This window comes from Rhinolophus hipposideros (genome assembly GCF_964194185.1).
Source record: "Rhinolophus hipposideros genome assembly, chromosome: 8".
NCBI classification, from domain to species: Eukaryota; Metazoa; Chordata; class Mammalia; order Chiroptera; family Rhinolophidae; genus Rhinolophus; species Rhinolophus hipposideros.
In genome coordinates this window covers 67,065,406-67,080,047 of record NC_138054.1, presented here as the reverse complement: position 1 = coordinate 67,080,047, position 14,642 = coordinate 67,065,406, and the positions used below count along the sequence as shown (strand labels likewise).

Here is a 14,642-nt window from a genome sequence, read left to right as displayed (position 1 = left end):
ACACAGAAGGGCAAGTTCACCTTACATAAATAATGGATATACAGTAGCTATTTATTTTAGTGTCCTTGAAATTAAAGGTATGTCTAGAAATTAAGTGAGCCTGCCAGAAGCTGGCTCCGAGTGCCTTTAAGGTTAGGAGAAACTGTATCTTTCATCACAAATTCATCTGGAAAACTGGTCTTCTTGGTTTGTAACTCTGTTGATTGATTTCAGATTTAGTTTCCTGGGTTTTATACCTGCCTATGCTTACATCTGACATGTTCTGCTGATAACATGGTCCACCTCCAAGTCAGCCTTTATTCTATTTATTTAGTTTGACATTAAGTCCATGGTTTGCCCAACATCTTTTCTTACTTAGTCTGCTTCAGTGCTAGATTCTCTAGCACTGAAAAAATAAAAGAATGTGGATCAAAAAAGAATATACCTTTTGCTAGAGAAATTTCCTCTGATGTCGCAAATATGTTTCTTTCACTCCAACCCCACTTCCTTAAATCAGATCCTCATCATCTCTTGCCTTAATCACTGAAATGGCCAAACTGGCCGGTCTACCTTCCTTTAGCTTACTGCCACCCATAATTATCTCTAGCCCTTATCTAACAGGTCATAAGGATCTGTCTAAAACATAAACACGATCATTATCACTCTTGGTTAAAACCCTTCCAGTTCTCTTCTTACTCTCTGGGTAAGTCTCTCTGAACAGGCACTGCTTATAATTTTACTTCGTGTGATTTTAATTTTCTGACATAAACCCTGTGCTTTGGTTTTCAGAATCATTTTTTTTTTTTTTTTTTTTTGGTCTTAGCTTATGCCTTGTACATGATAATCCCCCTGGAATGGCCTTTCTTATTGCTTCTTCAGTTGGGTACTAATTCTAGGCATGCTTCAGCAAAGGACACGTGTCAAGAAGCCTTCCCCAACCTTCTCTCTTTTCACCTACTCAGTTTTTACGGTATTATTGAGCTCTGTTTCTGGGTAACTCTTAAATATTTCATTCTACTTTTGACAACTACTTTATAAGCACCAGCTTTCGTAATATACATAAGCTTAAAGTTTTTAATAGTACCCATGAAAAATACTCCTTACCGATCATCATACAAACAACATATGTCATCTGGTAGCTAACCCAAATAAAACTTGATGAAGTGACTTACCCTTACGGGCCTCAATTTATTTATAAAATAACAGAATTAGACTAGAAAATAACTCACATTATTTGAGCGCTTACTATGTGCCGATTTTGTTCTAATATATGAACTCATTTCACTCCTTACAATAACCTGTCAGTAGGAACTATTATTTATAGTTGAACAAACTAAGGCTAAAAGAAGCTAACTTGTTCAAAGTCACATAGCTAGTAAATCTCTAAAAAGGTCCTTCCACTTGAAAGTTCTGTGAGAATTCTGTGGTTCTAAAAAATACCCAAATCTGTATGCAGAAGTCAAATCATCAACAACTGTTTCTACCCTATATTCTATTTATCTATACCTTATCTCCTCTAATATAATTATATTCCTTGCAGTACCTAACATACTGACTGGCTAATACACAGTAGGAACTCAATAAGTATTTTTGAAAGAATTTACTGAATTTTCAATATATAGCATCATGTATTACACTGAAAGCCAGGTGTAGGTCAGCTGATGTTACTGGGAAAAACAAGATAAAGAAAATCCAATTAGTCCTCAGTGTTAACGTGGAGTTAAAAAAAAAATAACACTTTTTGTTGTTGTTGTTGATGTGGTTGGGGTTTAGCTCCTGCCAAGTCAATCAAGATGAGAATTGTTTTTCATTTGAGATATGTTAACATAATTCTGAAAACACAAACACCCATTAACAAATAAATAGAGAAAGGAAAAAAGTGTAGTGATACATTGTCACTATAAGTACAAGTAACCAACCGGAGGCAGGATAAGCTCCTATCTAAATAGGCTCCCAAGCGGTATAAAGCAGAGACAGACTACCAGGAGCTATTCCAGGGGTGGAAGAAAGGACAGAGAAACCTGCACATACTCAAAATATCCTTGGGGGGGAGGGGGGTCCTACCTACTGCCCCAGATGGCTTTTTCAATCCCTTTTATTTCCATGAAAGTTAAATTTTCCAGAAATATCTAAGTTGGCATAGTTGGTTATACAAACTATATACACAGGTGGCTTTACTCAATTATGAATGACTTCCCCTGTGAGAGCTATAGTATTTCATTTTCTATGGCTGAACAGCTGGCAGTGACTGGCCTGGAAAACTGACTTCTCTTGTCCCGATGCACAGTAACTACTCACTGGTGCTTTGAAGGATCTATGTCCCACTCTTGATCCTTCTCATTTTACTTCTAGCACACATTTCAAACTCATCCCAACCCCTACCTGCAGGGCAAATAAGGGCCCTGGAGTTTCTGGTAGATATCACTATGAATTTCCAAAATCACTGATGGAAACCCCTCCCATGAGAATCACACTTCACAATTCTCAAAGTACTTTAACATTCATTAACTCACTTGATCTTATTTACAATGATCTCAGACCTGAGATATTACCTAATGGTTATCTCTAAACTTCCTTTGAGGCATAGAGAAGTGAAGTGTGATACAGTGGAAAGAACACGAATTTAGAAGTCAGAAACCCATAGAGCTAGGTTCAAGTCTTTGTAAATCACTTAACCTCTTTGAATTATGTGTTATTATGAGGTTTAACATATTTTTGTGACCTACATCCTTTTCCATGGAAAGTTCCAAATAAGACTGGCTCCACAGTACACAGTGAGTACTGACCGTGTGGACGTGACTGAACTCAGCTCTAAGGTAGGCTTCCATATTTCTATAGATCAGACACTCTACGGTCACTACTGATTTGAATGAAGAGAAGTTATTACGGGGAAAGAGGAGGAATCCTCTTATCTGATAAAAACTTTTACTGAGGAAAATACTTGGTTTATTACAGCCTGGTTATTATGATAAAAGAGAATTATAAAATAATTTTTCAAATCTTGTGAATTACCATTCCCTACCCCTCAGTAGCAAAAAAGCAAAACTACCAGAAAATCCCCTTACCTCACATGGCCATTATGTCCTGAAGTTCAACTGGTGCTGAGACTAGATAAGAGGTAACATTAAACATCTACTGTGACCATTTGAGAACAGAGAAACTGAAAAAATGCAATGCCTTATTTTCAACAAGTCAGGTCATAGAATGGACCTCTTTTAAGGGAAGAGAAAGTGCTACTCCATTGTGTAGGTGAGACCATCTCTACTGTGCGAGTTCACTCTCAGCACAACACTGTCAACTGAAATGGATCAAGAAGAGAGTCCAAGCTGATGGGGAGCTTGGAAACTATCCAATCTCAGGAATATCTATGAAAACAGACCTAGAGGAACAAAAGTATCTATCAAGAGCTATCTGAAAAGGTTCCAGTTGAAACAAGAAACAGAATCTGAGCCACTGGATAGATACTGAAAGCAGATTTCAGTTAAAAAAAAAATACTTTTAGCCATTAGAGCTATCACAAGTCGAAGGAAGGTGATCCTTTGAGAGGTTACAATCTCCCTGGCTCTGGAAGAATTTAAGTAAAGGCTAGATGAATATTTATAGGGGATGGTCTTCAGGCAAGGCCTGAACTATGTGATGACTTCTGAGGTTTCCTCTAACTCTGAGATTCCAGGATTCTATGACTTTTTACCTTCCTGACATCTCATATTTAATATGAAGGCAACTAACTAAATTTTAACCAAAGTAATTTCTAGATGAGAGAGAATGTGGTAAAGAGTGGCTCTGAAGTCTTTACGTATTGGGAAGATGTTAAGCTCATGTTGGTGGATACAAGTTTTCCAAAATTCTAATATTTGCATGAAAGTTTGAATTTATCATTTACAACGAATACTTATAGGTTCTCTTCCTTGAAGTGACCAGTTCACTTAATTTTGGAGAAAGTGTCTGCCAAATATCCAAGTCAGTTGTTCTTTTAAGTAAATATGATGTTCCATGAAAAAAGAGTAGCCACTTTAGCTTGCAACTCAAATAATCAAATAAGTGCCGTTTCCTAAGATAACCATTACACTTCGCTATTTTAAAGATGAAGAATCTAAACTCACAGAGGATAAAAGACTTGCGAAAGGACATAGAGCTAAAGCGAGGATCTGAACCTAGACCTTTCGGTCTCCAAAGTCCATGCTCTTTCCATTATGTTACCCTGAAACCAATAAAGAAAACAAGAAAGTTTCCGCAGATAAAGGAAGATAAAGAACTAAACATGCCTAGTTATAATAATGAAGGGCATCTAACAGAAGTACTCTGACTTCTAGGGTTCTCCAACAGTTCTTAGTTAGGAGTCTTAGCTGCCCTAAAGAATTCATTACCAGATCTCTCTTCCATGCGGAACAACATAGCACATGGAATCGGAAAAGGATTCATAAAACGTAAGTAAGCCCAGCTTGAGTGTGTGTGTGTGTGTGTGTCTGCACAACACAGAACATAAACAATGGAAAAAAAAAAACCAGGGGGAAACTCATTTGGTTTATCAGTTTCCTGGACCGGGATCTTGTTTTCATTCACAGCAGTGTATCATTGGTCTTGGCATAGTAATTGAGAGGATGTGTTCTTTATTAGCTTTGCTCAACTTGGCTGGGTTCAGCTCTCTGCTGCCAGCTGGGCTGATGCCAAAGCTGAAACTCCATTCCTCTAAATTCCAGTTCATTTGATAAAGCATGGGTTGCCTCCTGCTCCTATCTGACTCAGTTAACACGTTCAGTTCTCCATATCCAGCTCCTTCTTTTCCTCATTACTCGTATTCCTACAGCATCAGGAGAGGACCTCTGCAACTATAAAGACATTTCATGTTTTCCTGGGGACTTTTTAGGCTGACAAACCTGCACAGAGTGGGGAAAAACAGAAGAATAATTAAATCATGCACGATGGGACCACAAGCCAACTTCAAAAACCTGGAACTCAGAGGAATGCCTGTCCTTAGCTGTCTGGGCAATAGGTAAGGGGGTTCAGAAGCAATTTCAGCAAGTAGAGGGCTATGTCTTCTCAAAAGGTGATCTGCTCTGCCAATGTGTCTGGGCAAGTCTAGGGCACCCACGAGAGAGGTGGCATTAAAGCACTTTGTGACGAAGCACCTGTTGGTCAGCCCCAGGCAAATGAACACATTCCAGTTGTCCTTTGCATAAGACAATGACCCTAAGAAGCTTCCAAACTCTTGCCTTCTTGCCATATCACCTTCATAGCCTGTTTTTCTTTGTTCTGTTTACAAGTTTGTCAAGTTTCCCTCATCTTCTTGACACACATGAATGTTTATGTTTTGTTTTTCTTCTAGTAAGGCATTACTGATATTCAGAAATTCTCATTTATAACTATAATATTTCCTCAAAAAATCATCTAGGGAATTAAGGGGAAACTGTAATAACGCAGAGTTTATACTACTGGTTTCCAATATAATTTTCCTAAGAACCACATACACTTATTTAAATAGGAGATTTTGCAAGTTGACATGTATTGTTGCTGGCACACAGTGCTACAATACAAGCATGCCAAAGAAAACTACAGGGGTCTAAGTATTCCCAAGAAAACAGCAGGTGTGGTCAAATTTATGAACTGCCTAAGTCACTTCTCACTATTTCCAGGAGTTTGAGAGATGGCCAGCTGTTTCATTACACGTGCCAAAAAATCACTACCATTGTCAGGCATCTGTGGTTGGTAAAGGAGGAACGAGAAGTGAGCTGGAAGGGAAGCATGGGACAGTGTTTTTCTGTCCCTTGGGCAGACATAATTAGAATCAGTGAGAGAACCCAAATCCCTTGTTTCATAATCTAGTGCCACTCATTTCATTTCCCATATTCTTAGTTCTATTTGTGTGTACCATAAGTATACAATAAGAGAAAATCAGTTGCAGGAGTACTGGCTCATTGCACAAACTTCATCTCATAAACAGATTTATTTTTCCTGACTAAAGTAGAGCACTTATAATGCCTCTGTGTGTGCAGTTCTCTTTTCTTGGGGTGTCTAGGCATCTTCATTGAGATATAACGAACATACAGTGGGCATCTGCTATGTCTGCACGGTGCTATTCATCTGCACACCCATTTTCTCATTTAAATCAATCAACCTGGGAAGGAGACACTTCTCTGTCAACTCCACTGAGCCTAAGAGCCTAACGTAATAGGAGGCTGATCTACAATTGCTGGATAGATGAATGAATAAAGGCCAGCGTTTCTAGATGTGATTACAGTACAAGACCAAAACTGGAGTAAGGATAGAGATATTCTCTCTCTCTCTCTCTCTCTCTCTCTCCCTCTCTCTCCTCTGTGTGTGTGTGTGTGTGTGTGAGTGTGTGTAGGGAGGGAGGAGATGGTATGTCCAATAAAGGCAAGGCCTGGAACTAGTATATCTGAAAGGAGAAAAGGGAAAACAGCCAACTGGCTGTCCTCAATAAGGACACCAAATAATTTGTTTCATTAATTACCCAATGTGTCCTCACTTTTTCTGACATAGTTAGTGAACACACCGTCTCAGGAGACAAGACAGGCATATTGGTGGCCAGAAGCTTCCTATAGAGAGGACATACTCTTGCTAGTTGTGGCTTAATAGAAAAAGAAGTTGGGTGGAAGTTCAGGTGTAGAGGTGTCCATACATTTAGTGACAGAGAAATGGGTGAATATAGGCTCACGGATGAGCCTCTCGAGATGAGTGGCCCTTGCCACTCTTATTTTTAGCCATAAGATTTCCGAAATTTAAAACATTAGTTTAAGTAACTTTTAATGTGCTATTAAAACTGCAGTAGCACTCTCACTTTCATAATTAAGTGAACAATGGCTTTAGATGATAATGAATAGAAACGGAATCAGAAAATACAGCACGATCTAGTTCACTCAACAAACATTCCTGAGTAACTACTATGTGCCAAGGGCTGGGGATATAAAGATGAAGTTAATAAATTAGTTCCATTTAACAAGGACACCAGGACACCTTTCTGAGACATGACAGAAAGAATAGTGTTAACTCCCTTATTAGTACTTATACTGAAAAACCAGCATTATTTTACATGTTGCAGTGCTAGCAACTAAGTATTAAAAAAATAAAATAGTTGTCATGGGTGTTACACTTTAAGAACTCACGTTTTGGCTTCTTCGTTTAAAGAATGTGCCCTCCCCCCAATCTTATCCTTTCATTACGATGTCACTGCCTAGATTCACTCTCTCATCTGGAATATTATAACAGCGTGTTAATTTACATCTCTGTCACTAGCTTCTGGAAGCCACCCAACTGTTCACTGCTACCTGAATAGTTCTTCTAAAACACAGATCCGACCTGTAACTCCACTAATTAAAGCCCATTCAATGGCTCTCACTGTTCTTAGGGGAAGGACCCAGATCCTTAAAATGGTCTAAAGGGAAGCTGTGCATTTCCTGTGCCTTCCTCTCCACGCTTCTCTCTTTCCACTCTTCTCCTTACACCCTACAATCTGGTCATTTAAACATTTTTGAGTTCCTCAACTACACTTTTTCTTTTCTTTTTTAATCTTAGGTCTCCACTCCTCTGTTCCCATGGTTAGCTACAGCTCTTATCTCTTCTTTCCCATTCTGCAAGTCTCAGCTTAGATATCACTGCATTAGGAAGCCTTCCCTAACCTCCAACTTCCAATCCTCCAGTCTAGGTTAGGGCCCTTTTGCACTGTTACTGCAAAGTCATAATTCTCTATTGGTCTATATGTATGCTCACAAAACTATAAACCAGGGGTGTCCAAACTTTTTTCAACGGTTTTCACCAAGGGCCATATGCGGTAAAATACACAAACAGCCGGGCCACTCACTCGAGGTGAAGTACGTATTGCCTCACCTGGTTTATTTAAGTAAACTAAATATATTTTTGGAATTTGCTGCGGGCCAATTAACAATGGATTGCGGACCGCAGTTGGCCCATGGGCTGCAGTTTGGACACGCCTGCTATAAACTCTACAGGCAGAACTGATCTGCGTGGTGTGACCTACAGGTTAGCCCTGCTTGTGTTATTCTCTCCCCTACCCGAGTTTCTTCTTGTGGAGTTTAGAACTGCAGTTTAATCCTCTTTCTGATCCAGAATCCCAAGTGATTACTGTATAGTTTCCTATGCAATTTTGCAACAGGAAGAGACCATTCATAAAGTACGGGAAACACTTTTTAAATGTTTCACAGAAAAAAAGGAAGAGATGTTCTGAAAATTTTGTTTGTAAGCATCCAGACCAGGGTAATACTCCTACACATCAACCACAGCACTGAGTCCGATTTTGAAGTTTTCTCTTTGTACAAAAGCACAGGTAGAAAGCGCAGAGTGAATGGGTAAAAGAGGCCCGGCTGACCATTTATTCCCACAGGTACACTCAGCATTTCTATTGGACTCCTATCTTTGTATCAGTCTATAGAGGGCAGCCAGACCCAGCTTACACTATATGAAGTCACAAAAGACTGATGTGTAATTCAGAATGCAACAGATTCATTTATAATAAAAATATAAACACGAAGTAGCTTGGCTGGCATGTTCTCTTACTATTGTAACATTATATAGGAAGCTAAGCTAAAATCTGAAACTGGCTTGTCTAGCCTGAAATCAGAGCAAGGAAGAGTTAAGTGGATTATTATAATGGCTAAAGGCCTAATTAGCATTATAGCAATACTAAGTGGATCGAACTTTTTATTTGGTTTTTAAATTTAAAAAGTAACATATGCCTCTGTTTCAACTTTAAGTCACACACACACAAAGTGGTGAGCTAAAAAAACAGCTTTTATAACCAAGTACACTGGATTAGTTGCAAGCTTGGTACTTGCTGTCCATCAAGGCTGGCTCGGCCTCAGGGTGCAGGAGCTAGAAAGGATGGGGCTTTGCAAAGAAGAAACAGCCGGCAAGCAGGCATCCCCTTCGCGAGGCAGAGCCCTGTGTGGGAGGGGGGCAGAGCTAGGTGATAGGGGAGCTGATGGATCTGGGACCAAGTAAGAGAGAGTCATAGGAGTCACTTATTTCCATCCCCAAGATCAGGAAACTATATTGTGTTACAAGGGTGGAAGGGCCCTTAAGGACCATTCACAGAGCTCCACCTCTCACATTCGGAATGACTTGCTCACAGATATAAAACAAGTTTGTGGCCCAGTTTGGGTTAGACTCACGTTCAGTGCTCTGACAGGACACTACACTCCTTTCCTATTTCATATCAGGATCTGGAAGCCAAACTCCAGGGTCTCAAGTGAAGCTTTGAAGGGAACCCAAAGGAGAACGGGGAAAGCATAGGGGAGATATCTGTGCAAAGGCAATATGGCTCAAAGTGATGGCCCTGCCAGCTGGTCCTACTGAAAGGTCTCCATGGCCTCTCTCTCCCTCTAGACTCGGATATCACTTGATCTTCAGAACTTCACTCAAAATATATCTGAAAATAATTACACCTAGTTCAGAATTACCAGGGAGATAGAATGAAACAACATGTGTGAAAGAACATTAAATTAATATTGGTATTTTTTCCTATTTACTGCGAGCAAGAAACAATCTCATATTGCTTTAAATTTTTTTTTAACATTTGCACACTAATGAACCAGAGGTAGAGAAGGAGGAGGAGATAGTATGATTAGAAAGAGAACCGCTAATACACAGAGAACATCTTGTTTTGTGAAATGAGTTGAGTAACCACATTTTTTCCACATTGTATCATTGCTCCTTAGCCAGGACCCTGAGATGGCTGAGGTTCTATTACTGAAAGCTGCACTGCAGAACCTACTGAGGGTATGGGGTGGGGAAGGCGGGAGTTGTGGGAAGAAAACAACCTGGCTGCTGGAATGATGACCAAAAGACCTGGTCTGGAAATGCCAACTGGAAGAAGGCCTCTCTCCCTTCTGAGCCTGGTCTTTCTGATCATCTCTGTTAAAAATCTAAGATCTCCAGAGACACACAAAAGAGGAGAGGAAAACAGTCAGCAAATACCTCTGGAAACATCAACCACATAGTGAGTCATGTTTCTTATCTGTACGGTGTGCAGTCAGAAAGGAATGCATGCCCAGCAATTCCTGGACACAAAGACTCTCAGCTCTTCTGGCTCTTGAGACCTGCCTAACTGCTCTACAAGATTCGCTGATTAAAATAACAGAGTTCCCTAGGCAGGAGAGTGAGAAAATAAACCCAACTCAATATAGCCTAGATCAACAAGCTTACCCTGTTTTAGTCTCAAGTGAACAAAAACGACTCTGCTACCACTCTCAAGGCAGTTCTCTTGCTGCTTCCACAGAGATCTCACAGGGTTTGCAACGGGATGGCAACTGACTTCTCATACCTGTGCCTCACATTCATACCTCGGGCCCAGGCGCTTGCTTCTTGAAGCCTATGGAGGAGTGGCACTTCCCCGATGCAGGAAGTGGGTCTCATTTCCCCCACCCCCCACCTCAAATCCTCTCCACTTCAATGCCTCCAACCTAATCCCAGTCACCCTGGTCTCCTTGTCCATAGATACCACAGCACAAGCCATTCCCCACAAAGCAACCCAAGTGACTCTTTTTAAAATAATAGCTTTGTTGACATATATGTGATTCAAATATCATAAAATTCACCCTTTTAAAAAGTATGTAAGTCAGTGTTTTTACTAGATTCAGAGTTGTGCAAACATCATCCCTATTTAATTTTAGATCATATTCATTATCCCAAAAAGAAACCTTGTACCTATTAGCAATCATTCCCTATTCCCACCCCCAACCCCCTCAGAGCCTGACAACCACTAACCTATTTTTGTCTCTGTGTTTTTGCCTACTTTGGACAATCATACAATCTGGTCTTTTGTGACTGGCTTTTTTCACGTAGCATTAATGTTTTTAAGGTTCATGTATGTTGTAGCATGTATCAGTACTTCATTCCTTTTCATTGCCAAATAATATTTCCTATGGATGTATCACATTTTATTTATCTATTCATCAGAGGATGAACTTTTGGGTTATTTCAACTTTTTGGCTATTACGATTAACGCTGCCGTGAACATTCATATGTTTTTGTGTGGACATATGTTTTCTATTCTCTTGAGTATATACCTACAAGTGGAATTGCTGGGTCACAGGTAACTGTGTTTAATATTTTGAGTACCTTCCAAACTGTTCCTAAAGTGGCAGCAGCATGTGACAATCTACTAGCAATGTATAAGAGTTCCCATTTCTCCACATCCTGTCAACACTCACTACTGTCTCTTTTGAATATAGCCAAGCCCGCGGGTGTGAAGTGGTATCTCACTACAGTTTTGATTTGCATTTCCCTATTGACTAATGATGTTGAGAATTATTTCACCTGCTTACTGGCCATTTGTGTATCTTTGGAGAAAAGTCTATCCAAATCTTTGGCCCATTTTTTTAACTGGGTTAACTGGTCTTTTTTATTTGTTGAGTTGTAAATGTTCTTTTATGTACTGGGTCTGAGTGCCAGTGATTTTTAAAAAATAAATCATATTTTGTCACTCCCCTACATAGTACCCTGTACTGATTCCCTACTATGTTTATAATCTAAATTCCCAGTCTGGCTTACAAGGTCCTGTGTGTTTTTGCCACTCTCTCCTCACGCAGTGCACTATAACTGGAGCAGTCATTCTCAGTACCACTGCATGTATGTCCCAGGGGCCCGCCTGGAATTCTCTTCCCTTGATTGGCCCCTTCTCATCATTTAATTCAACTATCACTTCTTCAGAAATATTTTTCCTGAAAAGAAATTGTATCTAGAGAAGCTCCCCCTCCACAAAGAAGAACAAGAAAACTTTTGGCGATGATGGACATGTTCGTCATCTTGACTGTGGTAATGGTCTCATCTATGCATCCATTTGTCAAAACTTTTCAAATTGTATCCTTTAAATATGTGCCATTAATTTTACTTTAATTATATTTCAATAAAGCCGTTAAACAAGAACCTCCCTTCACAATCACATTTTCACTGCCATTATCTTATCGTACCTTATTTCCTTAGGAGAAACTGTCTATCTAACATCACCTTATTTATTTAAACTCAAAATGTTTACTATCTCGTCCCTCTAGAATGGAAGTGCCATGAGGTGTTGTTCCTCCTCGTAACTGCTGTATTCTCAGTGTGGTTTACAAGGAGGTGTTCAATAAACAGGTGGCGAATTGAACCAATGAATTCGATAGAAGTTTAGAAGCGACCGGGAGACTATAAGATGGGTGACTTTCCATTTCCTCAGATTCATTACTTTTTAGACTTAAGGGGATGAGATTCATATTATTTCCTCTATTATGTAAGAGCGGCTGTGTCACACTGTATCCTAGATAACCTCCAACATCATCATCATTAGAAACGTCATTTACTCTTCTATTACTCTGTTGTCCTATTCTAGTACTTATATATATTCTCCCATTGGTAGTGGTTATTTTTATAATAATAGTGTTATAATAATGATAATATAGTGTATTGTAATATATAATACAGTAATATATTATGGTGCAATTACAATAAATATAACAGTATATAATTACTATAGTATCAGCAGTAATACAATAAAAATGTGTTTAGCACTTGCCATTTGCCAGATGTTATGTGAGCAATTTACCCATGTGATATTATTTGTTCCTCACCATAACTTTATGAAGTAGGTATTCTTTTACAGACGAGGAATTTGAAATTTAGAGAGGTGAACTAACTGCCCCAAAGCCACACAGCTGGTAAAAGGCAGAGCTGGAACTCAACCTAAGTCTATCTTACTTCAAAGCCCATGCTTTTTCCATTCTGCTATAGTGCATCTGAAGTATTTTTATAATGCAGTGCTACTCCAGCTCCTATAAAAGCCCCTGAGTCCCGAAGAAGATGTACACCCTGAGAATCACCTGACTCAAACTCAGAAATGGGTTAGGAACAAAAGTCAGAGAGATGAGAAGCTGGTTGCCTGAGAATCAACCAAGATATTTAGAGCCAGGAAGTTTTACTTTATCACAAACTCCAGGTCTAGCTTTATCTGACATTTTATTCTTACTGCTTCTGATTACTCTTGGGCAGACTTTGTTTTTTTACCTAAGCTGCTGGCCCATGCTCCTCCTCTGCCTACCAGTGAGGTTTACTGGTGAAGATCTGGGTAATCTCCATTATCATTGGGGACCTGACTTCAAGAGCTTACAGATGGGCCTTTACCTTTAGTGCCCGGCGGCTGTAGGTTGTCTCCAGTCAAGGAACACCAGCCCACAGGGAAGATGTCCCGGGAGTCGAAGCGGCACCAGTAGTCAAAGGCCCCTCGCCACCCATCAAAAGTGACAAGCACCTCTGAGCCCCGCACCTCCCCAATAGTGGCTGGGCAAATGAAATGAGGGTTCTTCCTGTCCACAGCTTCTAGCTTCATTCCCATTTTGAAGAAGTTGTGAGAAGGTGATGGTGGTTCCTAGATGAGAAACAGAAATACATAGACCTAGACCCAAAGAGAGAGACTACGTATGCCAAAAGATTGCTACTTTTTTTTGGATTATTAAAAAGTGACTGCTAGGTAAGATTTATAATGGAGATTTAGTCTTTCTTTTCAATAAATTTCAATGTATGCCAAAGTATTACTTTGTTAATCCAAATATCTTTGCTTCAGATATTTTTAAGAGTAAAAGGAAACAGATAAAGTTGAATCCCTTTTTTGTGCCCTTCCCCTATCCCATTCTCAGGGTATGTTTTTATGTATATTTGCATATTTTAAAATTTTATCTAACGGTATTATACTGTACCTATCATTCTATAACTTGTTTTCTTTGTTCAACTTTGTGTTTTTAAAATTTATCCATGTTGAGGAATTTAGCTTCAGTTCACTGTAACTGCTAACAATAGTTCATCATATGCATACATCATAATTGATTCATTCTCTTTTTTGGACATTTAAGGTTTTTCCAATTGTTTACTATTTCAAAAGAGTTTTAATGGCCAATCTTGCACTTCGTTCCTTGGTACACATGTGGGAGGGTTTCTTTACGGTACATACCTAGGAGCCAAACTGCTGGGTTATAGGAGATATATATATATGTATGTATATATATATATATATTCTGCTTTATTAAACATTGTTAAATTGCTCTCCAAAGTGGTTTTAACATTGTACACTGCTAGAGAGAGTCTTCTCTCTTTTTCTCTCTCCCTCCCTTCCTTTCTCTGATTCACAATGTAATTGCATAGAGTTCACAAAAAAGTGTCGTATACTCTGTTCTGTTTCCCTGGTTTTACTGTCTGATCCTGGACCAATAACAATCTTATTAAATGGCCATCTGGAAGAAAAAAATCCCCCTACTTTGTCATTCTTCAATATTGTTTTGGCTATTCCTTCTCCTTGATCTTTCATATGAATTTGAGAATCAGTTTTTCAAGTTCCACAGAAAAACCCTATTTGGATTTGACTGGAATCCCAATGAACTAATAAATTAATTTGGAAAGAAATAACCTTTGTATGCATGATATTGAGGCTTCTCATCCATGAACATGATAGCATTTTCTATTTTGTTAAGTATTTTTTAATGTAGTTTTTTTTCTTTAATATAGATTTTAAAACTTACTCTATAAATATCTCATCCTTTTTACTAACATTTTTCTAGGCTTATTACAATTTTATTACTACCATAAATGGTATTAAAAAAAAACTTATTTTCAAAGCATTTGTTGTTGTTAAGTAGGAATGCAACTGATTTTTTAAAAACTGA

The 14,642-nt window shown here is 38.9% G+C and overlaps 1 protein-coding gene across 16 annotated transcripts in view; it reads right to left on the bottom strand.

Moving 5' to 3' along the window:
- Nucleotides 1–14,642, bottom strand: part of SCMH1 (Scm polycomb group protein homolog 1) — a 144,311-nt gene that overhangs the window by 47,934 nt on the left and 81,735 nt on the right. For 14 of the 16 annotated variants that reach the window (XM_081055413.1, XM_081055403.1, XM_081055412.1 and 11 more), the window contains one exon: nt 13,111–13,354. The exons of the other annotated variants lie outside the window; for them this stretch is intronic. In XM_081055413.1, the coding sequence (XP_080911539.1) occupies nt 13,111–13,354 (244 nt within the window). The remainder of the gene's footprint in view (nt 1–13,110; nt 13,355–14,642) is intronic. 16 annotated transcript variants of the gene reach the window in all.